This window comes from Urocitellus parryii, chromosome 5 (assembly GCF_045843805.1).
Source record: "Urocitellus parryii isolate mUroPar1 chromosome 5, mUroPar1.hap1, whole genome shotgun sequence".
Lineage (NCBI taxonomy): Eukaryota > Metazoa > Chordata > Mammalia > Rodentia > Sciuridae > Urocitellus > Urocitellus parryii.
The window spans coordinates 140,783,562-140,804,110 of NC_135535.1; the positions used below are offsets into that span (position 1 = coordinate 140,783,562).

The 20,549-nt window shown below is 33.2% G+C and overlaps 1 protein-coding gene across 1 annotated transcript in view; it reads right to left on the reverse strand.

Moving 5' to 3' along the window:
* LOC144255071 (protocadherin-15-like) overlaps positions 1-20,549 on the reverse strand; it is a 452,955-nt gene that overhangs the window by 149,808 nt on the left and 282,598 nt on the right. Inside the window, 2 exon segments of the mRNA XM_077799103.1 lie at positions 5,544-5,768; positions 8,527-8,832. Coding sequence (XP_077655229.1) covers positions 5,544-5,768; positions 8,527-8,832 — 531 coding nt within the window.

Sequence of the window (20,549 nt, forward strand, 5' to 3'; positions counted from 1 at the left end):
GCATGAAACAATCATTTTTCCATGGAATTCCATTTTATAATGGAATTATAATTGTTAGTGGTATAGAAAATCACATTTTCTTTTCTTGGGATCCATAATACACACCAGCATATTTACCATTTTGAAGATACTAATATGGAGGCCTACAGTGTAGAAGTTTTTTTTTTTACCTTCAGAAAGCCTAATATTTCCTAAAGTTATTTGTCTATTTTTTATATGACACATTCATTACCATTTTGTAGGACTACTGCTCTCTAAATATATCCTGAGAGTCATGGATCTAATACATTTAGGGCATAATTCATCATTATTTAGAATATGGTATGACTAGTAAATCAAAGTTTTCAGATAACATATTGAAGATTCCAGCACATTAAGAATATAGCCTGGTGTGCAGCAGTCAGTTCACAGGGGCAGAGGGAGCATCTAGCTGCAGCATTGATGAGACTTGGCCATGACAACAGAGCCTACTGGGAAATGGTGACAGTGTCTGGCAGCAACTGCTATCAATGAGTCTTATCAGCATCCATTGCCCCTGGTCCCTGGGAAGGCAGTAAAACTCTGGAGACTTGTGGTAATAGCAAATTTGGATTCATGAGCCTTGACATCTGTAGAGAATGTGATAATCAGTGAAAGTTAAAAGAACTTTGTCATGTATAGGAGGAAGGCACTTTCTTAAGACTCCCAGAAGCCAGCAGGTGACATTTAGGAAGCCATAAAAGAGACCCATAGATACAAGAATTGTTAAGGTTTATGAGATGCTATTTTTTTGAACTCTGGTCATGCACATTTTTATTTGTTTTCTCTAGTTTATTTCCTTAAAGGCAATATGTTACATCTTAGAACTAAAATTCTAGAATGGTAGAGCAGGAAGATGTCTTAAAAAAACCAATTCAGCCCCAAGACATTCCTTAAACTTGTTGGTGAATATATTACAAAGAACACATGGCTAAGAACCTGATCATGTAGAATAAAACAGAAGATATATCTGAAGGCCATAGTCTAAAAAAATATTGTAATCATGTCAAACAACCTAAGAGAACAATGAATAAGTTTTTAATAATAATGACCAATGTACTGGACCATATTCTACCAGTTAGTACATTGTAATCATCTTTTATTCAAATTCTTCCTTATAGAGAAGGGAAGTATGGATGCTGTAAATCTTGAAATGTTTAGATGTTTTGTAGTATCTGAGTTATGTATTACTTCCTCTTCTCCCAAGCTGTGCTGTTTGGACCACATCCAATCCAGGACTGTACCAGCGCTGTGGCAAATGGAGGATCAGTGGCACTCTGACTGTCTCTTGGGATTTCATGGGTTAGTAAATTCCACCTTGGTAATGACATCCAGTTTCTCCCTGGAAAAGCTACCCACATTCTTATATGCTACAGGCTACAAACATTACTCTTCTTTCTGGAGGAAGAAATCCCTTTGAAAGATGAAAATGCTAACTTTATCTTCCAAGATCCACTGCATTTGACAACCTCAGGCCTTGTATATCATTTTAGTCAGCTTTTTTGCTGCTATGACTAAAAGACATGACAAGAACAAGTTTAGGGGGAAAACATTCATTCAGGGGCTCACAGTTTCACAGTTCTTGGCCCATAGACAGGGCTCTATTCCTTGGGGCTGAAGGTCAGGTATAACATCAAGGTGGAAAAGTGTGGCAAAGGAAGGCAGTTCACATGATGATCAGAAAACAGAGAAGGAGATCTCCACTTGCCAGATAAAAAATATATACCCCAAAGACACACCTCCAATAACCCACCTCTGCCAGCCACACCCTACTTGCCTTCAGTTACCAATCAGTTAATCCCTACCAGGGGATTAATGCACTGATGTTTTAAGCTCTCATAAGCCAATAATCTCACTTCTAAGCATTCTTTCATTGTCTCAAAGTGAATTTTGGGAAGAATCTCACATTCACACCAACACATGTATGGTATTTCATTTCTGAACCTTTTACTCATCCCTGCCTACAATCACACCTGCATACTGTGAGACAGACAAACTCAACCAAGGTGAATGCAATCTGCTTTCACACAACCTCCATTCTCTTTCTCTGTCCTACTCCTATGCAACCATTCTATTCATCTAGGTAATTTATTTTTCTTCCACAAGTCCTTTACTTCCCTTTTAATACTCTCTAGTGTCAAATATACACATATATGTATATAATATATACACATATTTACATATTACATTGTTCTGATTTGTGTTTAGTTCTCAGTTTGCCATAGAAAAAACCTTTGTATTTTTATATTATGTTACACCTCAGATGGTGAGAACTGATTTATGTGACAACTTCTTCTATAAGGCCAGATTTCATATTGGATGTTACTTTTTAAATTTTTTAGAATTGTGCTTTTATATTCCAGAAATATTCCTGTATTATCTAATTTGTAATCATCCCCAATTCTGTTGGTATTGACATTCAATAAAAACATACAAAAAGAAAGGCCTAATAATGTTCTACAAAAACTTAGCAACAAAATATGTATTATTTATATGATCAACACTGATTTTCTTTTATATCCTTGAAACTAGACACTAAGAAAACTTTTTGTAGATTTTTGTGACAAACTTATTTTATTTTTACCGTGCAAATATTCCCCCCATATCTCTTCAATTTTCTCCCAAATATCTCTCTCCAATTTTAAATATTTGATGAGCTACACGTTAAACACCTGATCTTTTCTTTTTCTTTTTCTTTTCTTCCTCTTCTTTACAAAAGAAATCATGTCTCTGCTCAAAGAGAGATCTTCAGGATGCTTTCCCCATGGTGACTATTTTGGGTAAAAATATCTCTTTAGAAAATACCATGCCAATTATGTTATCAGCAAAACAGCCTTTTACAATGGTGACAGTACAGACCAAGAGCAGAAAACTTACAAGCTTGGGGAAAATCTGCATTTGTGGAAAAATGAGTCTGTGCTTCATTTTTATCTTAAAAACAAATAATGATAACATTTTTATGGGATTCATTGGTATATAACAGAATTTTAAATTTCTGTTTGTTATACCTGACCTTTAGTTATCAGAGAAAAGGTAAGCAAGTTTCAATCTGCTATTGGGAAAACTTTCTGAAAACTTTATTTTGCTTAAGTCATTTGAAAAGAAACAAAAATATTATCTTAAACATGCATAGAATTAAATAGATTGTTTTGTTTAAAAGTACAATAAATAAAAATTATCTTTACATGAATTAAGCATCCTGATGATGGGAATAGTTCAATTTCTCTAAGATGAAACAACTGACACTATAAAAATCAGACTAGCATTCTACCCTGAAGACATGAGCCCCCTGTGAGTCACTCCTTCACAGAGGCTGAAGTAAGCCTCAAGTGATAGCCTTATGTTAAAATAAAGTGAGGGAGGAGTCGAGTGCCTGGAAACGTGAAGAAATTAAGAGGCTTGAATTCCAGAGAGAACAAGGCTTATATAATGAATATCTTATCTTTGTAGGTGATAAATTTGGATCCAGTTGTTTCCATTGATTTTTTTCCATCAAAAACTAATAATAATAATCCAAACAAATGATTGCAAACTGAATTCAGAGTAGCCAACTCAGAATCCAGGAATGTTTACAATTAGCCATTATCAAACATTGTTCTGAGACAGAAGACAAGGCCATTTGAATTTCCTTCTAGGGAGAAACCAAAGGGCAGTAAACACTAACTTTTCTTTTCTTTGCTCCATACCATTAATAAGTAAATATTTTGTCTACTCTTGATTTTTTAATTGTCCAATTCTACCAAACCATTTTGGTAGACAAGGATGATTTAGAGTGAGAGAGCCTTTGTTTTTTTCACCCGATTCAGAAGTTGTTTTGGTATCACTGATCTGTTTACATCACTCTTAGTTTTTTTGTTTGTTTGTTTGTTTTGTTTTGTTTTCCCATCTGTTTGCCTATCGTGATGAATTCATCACCATGGTTAGCATCATTTCCCTAGATTTTTTTTTTTGTAAGCAGATTTCTAGATTCTATCACACAACAGTGTGACAAAATAGCATTTCAAAATACAAAATGATCCCCTCCCCACTCTAGGTTCCCTATGATTTTTGGTGTTCCTTGGTTCTTTTGAATGTTCCTAGAGCGGGGAAAAATCATCATATAGCAAAAAGGTGCAAAAAGAAAAGCAGACAGTCCAAGGAAAGATTTTGATATTTTGAATTCCCTTTCTCCAAAGAAAACTTGGTTCTAAGTAAAATTTTAACTCTCTGAAATTGATGTTTCCTACTCCTTAAATAGATACAGTGTAAGTAGATACAAAGAGGAAGAAATAAGTATAATACTGTGAACTCCTGAGAAAAAGGAAATCCAGATCCTAAGGAAACTCTCCAGACAGCTTAAGGGTATGTAAGAATGGAGGTGGCTTATGGTGTCCTTTCTAGATTATTTTAGAAGTGGCAGCAATAATTCTAGGAAGAAATGTTGTCAGTGCACATGCCAGCAGATGAACCTAGGTAAAGTGAAAAGAGGAAAGAGCTAATCCTTGTATCCCACTCTATTATTTCAGAATAATCCTGAAATCATCTAAAAAAAAGAAAAAGAAAAAGAAGTTCAAACATGCAGATGTTATGGTCAAGGACATTAACCCACAGGAGTGATGCACTTGTTATAATTCAGTATTGATAAAACCTTCTATACTTTCATATGGATATTTTATTCTTTAAGTGAACTCATTGCATGTCTTCTTTTTTAAAAATCAATTCTAAAAAGCCCAAGAAGGCAATGACTTCTTCTTTCATCATATATAAATTTATAGTGCCCTAAAAAATGAGAATTATAGAAAAGTTGCCATTGACTGCTTACCTTAGAACCAAGATACATATGCTCTTCTACTGGAATTGCCCTTCAAGAACTGTAGTCATCCTGAGAAACTAACTTTCTCTTATTGTAGGAAAAAATGTATTTGCACATTTCTAGAGCTAGTAAGAAGTAATGAATACAAAATCCCTAGTAATGAATCATAATTAAACCCTACTAAACAGATCACCTTAAAAACTTTATGGACTGTAACTGTAGATACCAAAATAGAACAAATTAAAACCTCAATTCCATCTGACTCTGAAGCTTTCTTTATCCCAGACTCTTGAATTTCTGAATAATAGTGTAATTAGTTCTGGGACCTAAGAACACTTAAATATCCAGACTCTATTTTTTTCACTTTTTACTTTATTTTTTAATGAAAAAAATCTGAAGTAAGTTAATATCCATGGTGCTGTGGAATTTGAACTGAACTGTTTTCTAGTTAGATTAGAATTCGACTAAAGTGATACTACTAATACAGACTCAGAAACTAGTCTTTTAATGCATATTGAGTACCTCTTTCAAATTTATCTTTCAAAGGTTAAAAAAAACATGGCAATTTATCAAGTCTTCATAAATACTTTACATAAAAAATATAGCCTATATGCTTGGTTGGCAACATTATGGTTACTATGGTTTACTGACCAAAATATAATAGGTATCATATAAGAATTAGTAGTTACATGTAGAGAGAAAGTAGGCCACTAGAAGTCTCCACAATCCTTACCTTTATAATCACTGTGACAGTAGCAATACCAGGAGGCATTGTTCCATAAATATCAAAGGCCTCCACCAGAAAAGTGATACTTGCTTCCTGGTCTCGAAATGCCTCATAATCCAAACTCCTCAAAAGGGACAGCTCTCCTGTAAATGGATGTAGTGCAAAAAAGTGCTTCACTTCAGGGCTTCTTATCCGATATGACACATTTGCTCCAAGGTCAACATCTTTGGCCTGTAACAAGTTAAGTAAAAGAATGTTTTGTTTTGTTTAATCAGTGGTATTGCCAAAATAGAGGCAAGCAGAATTGATGATAGTCATGTGTCAGTGTCTGGGACAGCAAGAGTTTAATGATGACCAAAAGACATGTCTGCAAAGGCAGGTAATTTGTTAAGTAATTTATCATTTATCAGGGAAAGGAAGAGGTAGAGTTGGGACAAAGAGAGAGAGGGAAAAGAAGAGTTAGAGTTGGGAAAGAGAGAGAGAGAGAGAGAGAGAGAGAGAGAGAGAGAGAGAGAGAGAGCGCTATCTATGGGATTTTACTGTTGATTTTAAGACTATATCTACTTTATTTGGAAGACCACTTGTTAAATGAATCATAGCAAAGTAAAGAAATAAATCATGTCATAAATCATTGTTTTCTGCTTGTTTAATAATCATGAAACTATTATAAATAAAAGTAATTATTGGGTAACTTTCATAAACATAATAGAACACTCACTGTAAGAAAATGAAGGACATAAAAGGAGAAATTTGTTCTCACTGAAATCTTATAATACATTCCTGAAGATCATTCCTTTATAACTTCTTTCCTCTAACCAGTCTCTAGTGGATAGTTATTAGGTACAATGTACTATGGAAAAAGCCAAGATGAATCAACCCAAAAACCCTGCACTCTAGGTTATGGCCTCAAAGAAGAAATAATTATACAAGTACACAAATAGAAGGAAAAAAAAACCATGTTATCTGAAAAGCACACAGAATTGGAATTTAGATGAAAAGATAGGATTTTTGTTGAAGTGGGACAGCTATTTCATTCAGTAGAATAGACTGGGAAAAGCACCTAAGTTAGAGGAAATAAAACAGCAAGAACAAAAATTGGGATAGTTCGAGTTTGTTGAATGTACATTCGTTAATGAAAGCACCTTCTTTTAAGTTTCAGTCTTGTTTTCCTCTAATTACTGGCATCACAACTATAAAGTTATTGTCAAAGCACAGATATTTCCGTGTCATATTCCTGCCTACAATTCTCAATATTCATTTCAGTTTGCATTAACCACTTTGTTATTTAAAGTTAGATTACTGTGACAAAGTACCTGAGAAAATCAATTTATAAAGGGGGAAAAGTTATTTTTACTCATATGGTTTCTGTCCTGGGTCACATTTCTATTACTTTGGGCCTATGGCAGCACAGTACATTATGGTGGTAACTCCTGACAGAAGAGGCCTATTTGCCTCATGGCAGCCAGGAAGCAAAGTGAGACAGAGAGGGTATGGTTTCTCAATATCCCCTTTAAGGGCACATCCTCAGTAACCTCACTTTCTCCCCCTAGGCTTCACCTCCTAAAGATTCCACATTTTCCCAACAGTGCTATAAGTTAAGGACCAAACTCAAGATATATGGGCCTTATGAGGGCATTCAACATCCAAGTTATGGGAGCGCCAATCCCCTTAACATGATGAGATAGACCACCACATTTTCTAGTTCTTTGGCCCCTCAAACTTCACCCTGTCCTCCAGGATTTTGAGAAGATTTTTTCCCATCACCTTAAATAATCTTTTTTTCTCTCTTTGTTTAGAGACTCTGACTTGCTCCTGAGTTAACAATTTAGAAATAACTTTCATGAGAAAATGTTCTTTTGATGCTCAAGCATAGTTTCGGATTTCCACCTCTGATTTTGTCAGCCACTGGTCTTAAGAATCACTATTTTAATTACCAATCTACTTGTCTTTTTAGTAAACCAGACTGAAAATATCAGAAAAGCAGCAACTCTGTCTTGTTAACTTATTCTTGTATTCTTGATGTCTTCAAGAGAAATTGGCATACAATTAGACACTGAAGATATGTGCTTGTTGAATGAAAGGATGGTTGAATAGATGCATGGAGGATAAAATAGAGAGATAATGGTTTTCTATCTGGTCAGTATGTGCCTTAATTAGATTCCTTAATGTTTATTGAATAGTGAAATCTTTGTTGAGTTGAATTATGGAAGAAATACAGATTCTTGAAAAGCATTCTATCAAAATTCAAGTTATTCTTAGCAGGAGGAATGAATGATTACAGTATTTCAAAATGCACTACATAGATCTCCTATATAAATTAACTGGTTGCTAAAAATGCATATTAATGGGTCAATCTGACCTACTGAACCAAAATGTTCAGTTTCTGGGAATGTTACAGTGAAGGTCTTAAACGAGATTTGGATATAGAGATGAAATTTTTAAAAAGTAAGTTAGAGCTTTAGAAGATGCTTGTTGAACACGTAAAGTGAAAAAGAACGTACAGTATGATGGATGTAACAATATCTGCAAAATACAGGAGAAGCACACAGGTATATCTGTGTATACATATATGTACATACCTGCATACATGCATATTTGTCCTAGGACAAAGATTACTGTGAAAAATTCACACAACAATTGAATATTGAATATTTAAGTAATAATATTTTTTTCTTTATGTTTTCCAGTGTTACACAAATATACAGCTTAACTTTGTAAATTAAAAAAAAAATCTGTTAGAAAGTATATTTTTTCTTACAAATTTGCCTTTTTTCCCATTAATTCTGCATGATCTCCCAATGAGAGGTTGTCACAGAAAATGCAAAATACAATATTTGATATATACTTGTAATATAATTCCTTCATTTTTATGTGAAACTAAAATGTAAGTGGGTTAATTGTATTTTTGCTGCTGCTGATTTTGGATACATCATCCTAATTGCAAATCTAAGAATTCAGAATTAATCAAACTAATGCTTTTTCCATATACCTCTATTTTAAGAAAGGTGGTCCCAGCTGGCAGATTCTCTTCCACAACAACAGTGTATGTTGAATTGGTGAACACTGGACTATTGTCATCAATATCCAAAACCTTGATGGCCAGTGTTAGAGTCGAATGACGAGGGTGTACTGCTCCATCAGTTGCCACCACGACAAGTTCATAGTAGTCCCTGACTTCTCTGTTAAGCTTCACTGCGGTGTAAATGCTCCCATTGGATGTGATGCGGAAAAGATTATTGAAGTTACCCAAACTGTAGTGCACTTGGCCATTTATTCCAGCATCAGGGTCTGTTGCCTAAAAGAAATCAAAAACAAAGAATTCACACAGTAGCTTCTGGTGTGTTACTGACATATTATGACATTTTCCTAATCAGATATTCTTTTTATCTCAAATGAGAAAATTTAAAAGATAATGAAGATGAAATGCACAGTCCAAAACATGAAAAGGAATATACATAATTTAGTTAGCATACTCATTCAAAATGAACATAACTTACACATTGATAACATCATTAGCATTACAATAAGATATTATGACAGAAAATACATATTATAAAAATAATGAATGTTTCAGGTATTATTTTTAATAGATTTTGAATGCCAAAGTAAGACAAAAATATATTTTTTAATTAAAACAATTTCCTGAGTAATAACTTAAGTGTCTATGTGTTTGCATTCAAATTCTTTTTATATTCATTTTCGTATTTAAATATGTTTTAGCACTATGTGTTTTTACCTCATTTAATTCTCCTGATGTTTTTAGTGAGTAAATTTTTGTCCCATTTTGTAAATGGAAAAATGTGGCTTATGGAATTTAATTGTATTGCCTAGGGTAACACAAGAAATAAATACTTCAGTGACCCAGTTCTTAGTACAATGTCTCATATATAAAACTACTTAATAAATACTTGTGAAATTAATGAATTTATGTTAAATGAATGTATGGAACTGAGATTTGAAACTAAATGCATTCAAAACCCAAGTGAGAATAAAAATCCAGTAATTGTAAAGTATAAATGCAAGGGGCTACTTTAATATTAGAATATAAATATCCATAATCATAGAGAACAGTTGGAACTATGATAAACCTGGTGAAAATATTTAAGTCCTGAAAGGTACGTTGTATCAAAACAATGAGTAAATTTTAGGTAAATATTCTAAAGGAATATTATGAAAATTAGTCTAATTAATATTATGAAAATTAGTCTAATTCAATAAATTGTTTTCTAAACAATGACTTTGCACTATCAAATACTTAACATTTTGTTTTAAACAATTCTTTGCTATTGTTCTTCAAAAAACACTTGATACATCTAGGAAGAGGTGAAATGTTACAGTTGTACTCAAAGCTATCAGCAAGGAAAGGAGGGAAAACAAGATGCTTGAGTGCTTTCTACATCAAGGACACAATAGTCAGGTGATGAACGCAGATCCTGGGATATGGTACAATTCACTTTAAAATGTTTTCTAAATTTTTTTATTATTAGTTATACATAATTAATAAGTAGAATGTATTTTGACATATATATATGAAGTATAACTTCTTATTTTTCTGGTTGAACATGATATAGAATTACATTGGCTGAGTAAATCATATATGCACATAAGATAGTAGTGTCCAATTTTTTAGCAGTACACATGCAGTTCCACTTTAAGCTTTATAAACAATGGAGAGGGATGCATAGTTTTGTCAAATCTTGAGTCTGGTTTGAATTGATAAGTCCAATATGTGAAACATGTTTTTAACTGTGCTTCTTCTACAGGTCACAATACCAGACATTTCAACAGTGTTTGTCCCTTAGACTCATCAAAACAAAAGTGCCCTTGGGAGGTCACCCTCTCTTGAGGCTTAATCCTGAAAAAAAGACAGCAGAAGAATCATAGTACTGCCTGAGGAGGAAAGAAATACTATGAAAGAAGAGTGTCTATAGATGCATTTTCTTCTTTTTTTTTAAAGAGAGAGAGAGAGAGAGAGAGAGAGAGAGAGAGAGAGAGAGAGAGAGAATTTCAATGTTTATTTTAGTTTTCGGCAGACACAACGTCTTTGTTTGTATGTGGTGCTGAGGATCGAACCCGGGCTGCACTCATGCCAGGAGAGTGCGCTACTGCTTGAGCCACATCCCCAGCCTGACATTTTCTTCAATTTGTACATTTTGTCTAAACTTTGTCACAAAAATTATTGACAAATTAGTCAAGTTGACCATCTTTGCAGAAAAAACAAAAAAACAGTGTGTACCACTCCCAAAATAAAACTGTGAATTTTATTTTATTTTTCAAATTAACTGAAGATAAATAAATGCTTTAGTAATATAAGTAGGTTTTACTTCATTACTCTAACAATCTTGCAATTTTCAGTAATTTTTCTGTCTCTGAGACACTTTAGGTCACAAAATCAGTCATTTATGCAATCAGTAATTTAAAATGACACTTGCTCGAGTTATTTTTATTCATCCACATAATTGAAGGTTTATTGATAAAATATTTCAATTTAACTACTATGGCTGATGTGTGTGTATGTGTGTGTGACTGTGTGAGTGGGTGTATATTTGGAGGGGAGAGTGTTGTGTATGTGTTCCTCTATAAATATCCAGCTGATATCTCCATTAGGACTCCCAAATATAACTATACACGTTTTACTTGACTTACTATAGCATTACATCCTGATCAACCTATTGTATATTGAAAATGTTGTAAGTAAAAATTCATTTAATACATCTAACCTACTGAACTTCATAGCTTAGCAACACAGTACACAGTAGAGCATTGATTATTTACACTCAAGAAAGCATGCCTAAGTGAGAGCTGTTCCTCTCTTGATGCTGCCCAGCATCTTGAAAGAGTATTATACAACATATTGGTAGCCTTGGAAGAGATCAAAATTAAAATTTTGATGGACAGTTTTTAATCGAAGAATATGAATTGCTTTTGCACTATGGCCAAATTGGAAAAAAAAAAAAAAAGACAAATTGAACCATTATACATCAAGGGACTGCCTATATTGGTTTTCTTTTCTTTTTTTTTTTTCCCTGTATTGGTTTTCTAGTCTGTATCAGGTACTGTAACAAATTACCAGCTTATCAGCTTCTGCAAAACAAGTTCATTATTTTAAAGGTCTGCAGGTAAGTTAAATATGGGTCTCACCTGGTTAAAATCAAAGTATAAGAAAGACTATGTTCTATGGAGTCTCTAAGGGAAAACTAATTTTCTTACTCAAGTTGTGGACAGAACTCAATTGCTTGAGGTTGTAGGACTGAAATCCCCACTGTTTTAGTGGTTGACATGTGAGGACCAATCCCATCCTTCTAGCTGCCATTCACATCCTGTGACTCCTGGCACACTGCCTCATCTATAAGAGCAGCAGTGGTGGCCAATTCCTCTGGAATTTTTTGAATTGCTCTTCTTCCATCTCATCTCTGACTCGTTCTTCAGTCACCCTATTGCACTTACTGGGCTTACATGATTCAGTAGGCTTACCTTGACAATCCAGGGTAATGTTATCATCTCAAAGTCCTTAGTTTTAATCACACTAGTTGCAAATATATAGCAATCTATACTTTCTGATAAGATGATTTGTTGAGAGAAAATATTCAAACAGATAATTGGTAGGAAGACTGCAAATAAATGTTAGATGGGTCATCCTCACAACAGGCTTTTAAAAATCTTTTTTAAATCTCTTAAATTAGCTCAAGTGTAAGTAATATGTCAAGTACACACACACACACACACACAGGAAGACTGAGCAGATCTACTACCACTGAATTTACTGGACATCTGGTCTTCATGAAAGGAAGTATATATGATTCTTATAGAACAAAAGACTATATATTCTGCAGGAATTTACTGTAAAAATTGTAAGATTACTCAACTATACAACTAATGAAGACAAATGGTCTAAAATGTTCGCAAAATGCAAAGTTATTCCCCTGTCGTTTTTTTTTAATCTCTTGATTAATTGAAGAGTAAAAAAAAAGTATAAGTAAAGTGGCATGGGCTACCTAAGCAAGTTTTTTTCACTTACTTGCTATTATATATGAGTATATAGATGTTAGATGAGATAACAAACACAGAATCCCTTATTATCAGCAGCACTGTCAAGAACTTTGCATCCATGTTTAATATCTAGCCAAGCAGCTCGGCATGTGATGCTATAATGAAACCATTTATCTTCTTAGAAATCAATTAAAAGTTAATTAAAATTGTTAATAAGAAAAATCACACATGTCTTCTCCCCTTGTACTACATCAAAGGAATAAACACGATAGCTGCAACTTTATAATTGTCTGTCCACGGTTAACAGATTTTTGTAATACCTACCTTACTATGAGGCTTGATTTGTGGCTACTTATTTGTAAATGCATATTTCTGGTAAATTGGCTGATAGTCTGTTGACAAATACAGACATTAAAAAATAAAGACCTCACTAGACAAAACTTTGAATATTTTCCAGGAAAAAAAAATTGTCAGATCTTAAACAGTAAGGTTAAAAAGTTAGATATATCAAAAACAACCAATTATTTAAGAATGAAATAAAATGAAGTGATTATATGAGACCATTTATTAAGCAAAGGTTTTCTGAACAACTTATGTGCACCAATTTGTTCTCTTGCTGTTTGAAATGGAACACGATATGCTATTGATTAAGCATTGAATTCATCCCCTTTCTTGCTCATTATTACTTTATAGTGATCTACTATACAATTGTTCCAAGAAGAAGGAGGAGGAGGAGGAGGAGGAGGAGGAGGAGGAAATGGAACCTCAACTCTGGAATTCCCATACTGTGGATTCCAAATCCTGTAGAAATCTAGTAGCATGTCTATATTAGTGAGATGAATTGGGATAAAACCCCAAAGGAGAGCCAGATGCTTGTTCCTCTTCTATTAAGAGGTACCTGGGTAGATAATGTGTTCTGTTTGTCAATGTTTAGTTTCACTTTAAAATACATTTGTACTGGGGCTGCAGTTGTAACTCAGTGGTAGAGCACTTGCCTAGCATATGTGAGGCACTGGGTTTGTTCCTCAGCACCAGATAAAAATAAATACATAAAATAAAGGTATTGTGTCCTTTTACAACTAAAACATATAAATATTTTTGCATTATTCAGATTATTAAAGAAAAATATTTCTCTTTATTTTAACACAATTTAACTAAAAGACTTATGTAGACAAAAGGAAAATATTAAACTATTAAAAAGTTGTGAACTCTTCTGCACCTCTTAATGAATCCAAGGTGAGTTTGAGCAGGAGCTTCCTCTTCTTTGTGCTTCTCCTTGACAGTAAGTAAATTAAGAGGCCATGAACTCCCATTCCCTTCTTACCTCCAAGTGGGAACCATAAAAGACATTGAGTGGAAAGGTCAGGTGAAGTTTGGTAGTGATTTTTGACATTATTAAGGGAAACATATTTCTTAAATTTATTATCTGCCAACATCAAAAAATATGAAATAGTTGTTGACTCTAGTTCTTTAAAGAAGTGAATTTATTCAAGCATGGTATAAAAGGAGAGTAGCAACTAAATGACACAAAATGAGGGTAAGGTTTTCCTCTGTCCACACAAATGTTTCATATTTAATATTGAAGAATGGCAAGTAGACTTATAGACCAAAAGGTAACAAGTTTACTTGAGTTCAAATCACCAAAACATAAGGGAGTAAATAGGTTTCCTCAAACATTTGAGTGCTCCAATAGTTATTCCCTAGGACACCAGAATATAGATGTACAAAATAGTGATTTCTTAAGGGTTTAAGTTCTGATTTTGAAGCACATGTCCTTCCCATACTGACTCAATGGCCTTGAGAGAGTCAATCTCTGTAAACTTTCATCCTTCATCTGAAAAAAATATGGTGGTAATGAGTACTTATGTATCTTCTAAGAGGACTACATATTAACAACATACTTGTGTCATATTAAGCTACCCATAAAAAATGGTATCCATGTTTGCCAGGCATGGTGGTTCATGCATGTAATCCCAATGATTTGAAAGGCTGATTCAGGAGAATTACAAGTTCAAGGCCAGCCTCAGCAACTTAGTAAGACACTCAGCAAATGAGTGAGAGCTGTCTCAAAACAAAAAATAAAAAAAGACTTGGAATGTAGCCCAACATCCTTGGATTCAATCCCCAGTACAGCAAACAAACAAACAACAACAAAAAAAAGAAAAAAAAAAAAACTACCCATCTTTATGTTATTGTGGTTTTCAATATCTACTTGGAATGTATTTTAAAAAGATAAATTCTATTCTATAAATTCATTTCTGAAAGAATATTTTTGGTGGAACAAATTAGCCTGTTTTTATTAGTTTATTTAGACATTTTTGTTTCCTCTGAGTCATTTTTAATCTTGTATAGAAAATTTCTTTAATTCTATTGATATTATTATTGTCAAGATTTTCTGAGAATATTGGTGTATGTCAATTTAAAAAACTCATATGTGAAAGTTCTGTGTCTACACAGTATTTTTAGTGTAAAAAACAAAAACATAAGAAAACTCATGATTTAATTATAAAGAATAAAAACAGAAAATGACTTTAGTTATTACAAGAAAGATAAATATTAAAAATTCATGTATTATTAGATCAGATACATGATAGAGACATTTCAACAAAAAAGTTTATTTGATGATTTTATAGATATCGCCATACTGAGGAATATTTGCTATCTGCTCTGAGAAAAAACAAGACCTGAAAAATGCATTCCATTTGAAAGTAGAAGAAAAGAGATAACTTTAAGTTGCATTTTAAAGTAATTTCATCAAGGTTTGGGAAACAAATGTACCTGTCAGTGGGTGAGTATTTATGGTATTGTCATAAATTGTGAGGTTCTTAAAATCATTACAATAATAACTGAATAAAGCATTAGTGTTATTTAACAGCAAACATTCCCTTGCTTGTTGTCACTACTGCAAGCTGTCTTTCCAAATCTGAAAAAATAAATTCTGCCTACAGAAATCAGTAAATAGTATTTCCACACATAAAAGTTTTGTCAGCTGCCCATATTTTTCTCCAAAGCTATGTCTTTTTAGTGTTCTTAAATTCTTTCTATTCTACCATGGAGAAACTGCAATTAAACTGTCTCTAAGCGCTTAGATATTTCTCTGGATTATGTTCCTGGTTCCACCTCTCTGAGATACTATCCTTCCACCCAGGTTCACTGTCATCCTGTATTTATTTGACTCTATGACATGGTGTAATTGCCTGGTTATCTGCTTGTCTCCTACACTATACTTCAAGCAACTTGAGGACAAGAAAACTGCACTTTTTAACATTGACTTTCTAATACCAAATCTTCAGAGATGTTCAATGAATTTTTGTTTAATAAATGTTTAACGAATGATTTATTTTCGCTTTATTCAAATTTGCAGATTTTACCAGTATCCAAAAAATTACTTAGTATTTATTATGTAATAAATTGCACTTTATCCTAACAAGTCAGAAACAACAGTATAAGCTACCATACTCACTTCCCTTGATATTCACCATGTCCTTTCCCATCTTCCCTTAATAGGCTTCTTTGTAACCTAGACTGAATCTTTCAAAACTGGCTCCAGTTCGGCGAATCTGGGAAGTCTTTTCTTTTTATTCAACCTCTGATCCTTTTTGTACTTATCACAAACAACCTTTTACTGCTATTTATATATGTTGGACAATGTATAAGGTTTTTGTCACTGTGATCAAAATACCTGACACAAACTACTTTAGAGAAGAAAAAGTTTATATTGGGTCATGATTTTAGATGTTTAGTCCATGAACAGCCAACTTTATTGCTGGAGCCTAAGGTGATGCCGAACTTCATGGCGGAAGGGCATGGTAAAAGAAAACTTCATCTCATGAGAGGAAGGAAGCAGAGAGTGAGAGGATCCAGAGACTAAAGAATTATAATTTCCAAGGCATTCCTCCATTCTTGTCCCACCCACCTCCAGTTATTACCCAGTAAGTCTAGTCAATTTACTAACCCATCAAATGGATTAATCCACTGACGAGGTAACAACTCTCATAAGGCGGAAGTGTAATCACTTCACCTCTGAACATTCTTGCATTAACCCAGGAGCTTGTGGGGGACATCTCATATCCAAACAAAAATAGACAACTAAATATTAGCTCTAAAAAGCCACTGCTTATCCATCTATTACATAATGGGAAGTACCATTAGAGAAAAGAATCTGTAAGTAGTTTAGTTTGGTTTGGAAAGTGGGAAGTTGGAGCAAGAATGAAAATATGAAAAATAAGTAAAAGACACAGTAAGAAAATGGAAATAAACTGTCTTCTCAAAAGTGGGTGATATTTAACACATATAAACTGAGGATGTCATAATAAACAAGCACTTTTAAATTGTTACAAGATAACCTGTATATCTCATAATAATAGAATGTAGGTTAACCTCCAATAATTAAAAAGTAAGCATTACAAAAAAGCCATGAAATATTGTAGTAAAAGTCCTTACCTGTTCTTGTGTCATACAATGACAAACATTCTGAGATTATTACTTTGATGTTTCAGAGAAAGGGCAATCTGGTTCATATTCACGCCACAAACAAGCAAAAAAATGTTAATTAAATATCTTTACATTGTTCTGCAGTAGTTCCTTTTTCTCTCAATTATTTTTAACAATGCTGGTAGAAGAAATGAAGACTTTTTTCTGTGATTTTTGTATTTTCTGTTTCTTGGCATTTGATCATTCTGCACTGTTAGTTTAATGTGTGTTTTCCATTTTGTATGATGGTGGAAACTCAGAGGTTGAAATTTTAATTTGTCTTCACACTTTTTTTTACTTCTATTTCTTCAACTTGAGTCTCATCTTTTTCTTATGGGCAAACATGCTGTAATCTCTAAATCTAAGTACATTTTGCCAAACTAACCAGGCTGTCTTGTGTTTGCTTTGTTCTACCATAAAGTTCTTGTATCACTTCATAAGATGTGTATTCTTTAGCCCAAGTGTTATCTAAGAAGCCTCAGAGTAAGGAAAAAGTATTATCTCTGTGTTCCTGAAGCTTACTGTCCATTTCTTTACCAAATGCCTTAATACTATCATCTGTAATTTTTTACAACCTCCAGGACATTGAATTTTTAATGGCCAGGTGGCTTATTTATGTATCTTTTCTTTTGTTTGCATTGATATATAGTAATTACACAATATTTTCTGTAAAAATTTCTTCTAAAACTGTTTCCATTTTCTCTCAACCACCCAATCACATGCAGAAATGAAGAATGTCATTTACTATTGGCTGTTTTTTCTTAAAACTTGTTATTTATTTCCATGTATCAGAAAAAAATTAAAATGATTATATACATTTCCATTTTAGATGAAAATTAAGTGAAAAAAACATCAACAGTTATATTTTCTTCAATTTTGTATCTGTTATTATTCAATTATTTTATTATATTTCATTCGTCAACTAGAATCCTTTAAGATGATCTATTTCTTGTTTGTTTTACAATAAATATAGCACATATGCCTACTTCTTATGGAATTAACAAAACTGTAGTTTAATTTTTTAAAACTCCTTTCTAGAGTTCTACCTTATTAACAATAATAATGTTGAACTTTATTAATAAGGTTGAACTCTAGAAAGGAGTTCATTATTAATCTTTTTCATTATTAATATCTCTCTCTCTCTCTCTCTCTCTCTCTCTCTCTCTCTCTCTCGGCAGTGCTAGGGCTTGAACTCAGGGCCTCAAACATCCTAGCAAGCACATACCACTGAGACACTGCCCCAAGACCATTATTAATCTATTCATATTCACACCACAAACAAGTATTTTTAAAGTATTAATGAGTATTTTTAAAGTTTTTAAATTTGTAAACAAACTCCCAAGAAATTTCATTAACACAGGTATATTGTACTTCTCTGTATGGACATATACATATCTGCCTTTTGTACATAAGAGGAGTAAGAGTTTTTCAGCTATGCAGAAATAACTTTTACCATTTGGTAAATGATATGTTACTGAGGAGAATGCAAGCACTAATTAAGAGAGGTTCCTAACACACTGTTCATAAACATCATCACATAAACATTGTTCCTTCAGTACTCCTTATAGTGGCATCACTTTATGAAATATTGACCATATCGCTAGACAACGTAACTCAGAACATATCCAGAATTATGTTCAATACTCACCACTCTTTCATAATGATGTAAGAGGAAAATACTGTCACTATGGATTGCATTTTATGTGCTAGCACACTTGGCCTAGGCATTTCTATTTATTTATATTGCTTTTTCTGACACAAATAAGTTTGACACAGATGTTTCACTTTAAAGCAAATATTTTAAATAGTTTACTCTATACTTACATCTGATATAATATTGTCCTTATTAGATGTCTCTGAGATCCTATATACTGTTTAGGTTTTAATTTTATTTTTGCGCAGTGTTCTTTGGTATAAAATATAAACATGTCCATGAATTTCCTAGAGAGCCAACAATCATCTATGTCCCACTTCTTGTCTCCTGTTTCTCACAGAGGTTTTTTTGTTTCTCTGCTTTTTAAAATATCACATTGCTTTAAAAATACTAATAAGAAAAATAATAGTTTGTGTCTGTTTTAGAAAAAAATCATAACTGGAAACTTGAAATAATGTGACAGCCAGGCTGGATTCTTTGTGAAATTCTCCATAACTTAATTTCCTTAAGAATATTTATGTATTAGATTAATAAATATGTGTTTAAGACATGAGATATAAATATCATTAGCCATTTAATTAGTGAGAGAAAAAAGTTTCATAATTCCTGAATACTATCAATAATCCTTTTATTAGATATATGCTCACATTCTTTCCCAAATGACAACCATAAAATTAAAATGGCTTGATAAATTTTATACATAAACTTATCTTCACCTACCTGGATAAAACTTCTGAGCCAGAGCAGGATATAGATTAGGATCCCTTAGTTTTATGTTACCATCACTCATTCCTTGAGCAAAGCCTAAACTATGGTAATCTTCAGCTGTGTTCCAATACCTTCATCTGGGATGTTGCCAAACAGGTGTTATGGTTTAGATAGGAGGTGTCCCAGAAAGCTTATTAAAGCCATAGCCTAATCAGTGGGTTAATCCCCTGGTAGGGATTAACTGGGTGGTAACTATAGGCAGGCAGCATGTGGCTGGAGGAGGGAAGTCATTGGGGGCATGACTTTGGGTACATAATTTATCCATGGTGAAGGGAGTTGTTTTCTGACTCCTGGTAATGTCCTTCGCTGCTTTCCTCAAACATACCTTTCTGCCATGATGTTCTGCGTCACTTAACTTCCCCAGGAATGTAGTTCACCATTTATAGACTGAGACTTCTGAAATCATGAGCTCCCAAATAAACTTTTCTTTCTCTACCTTGTTCTTTTCAGGTCTTTCACTCGGTCACAGAGGCGAAAAAGCTGACTGAAACAATGGGCTTATTTAAAACTGTGTGTTCTACATTCACAACTTTGCCAACAATTGACTGAGGTAAAGAAGGATCACATTTTCTACTATCTTCTTTAACCTATCCATTGGCATTAGGGAAACAAATAATTGGAAGAAATGATTAATCTTCCCTTATTATTCCCCAGTACTGCATTCAAGGGTAGAGGAAAAGAGCTAGGATGTATGAAATTTAAATGTACTTTTTGAATCAGAAATCACAATTCAGTTCTGTTATGCTCCTCCTTTTCTAGTCACCTTCCTTCCAACATATCTTCCTCTAAGCGACTTTATTGTGCAAAAATCATAACTGATTTATGATATATATATTATATATACATATATATACTAATATGTGTATACTAATATATGTGTTACTAACATATATATATATATATATATATATATATATATATATAATTTTTTAAGTTGTAGGATTATACAGACTCAGATATTTGATCAACATCCTGAAGCTTTTCTGTTAACTGAGAAATAAACCATGCTAAAAATTTTAAAAAATGGAGGAAAAATTCAACTGGAAATACATTTTGTTTTATTTTCAGCATCTAGTCAATAAGAAGAACATTTTAATGTCCACTGGGCAAATAAAAATCTTCCCTGA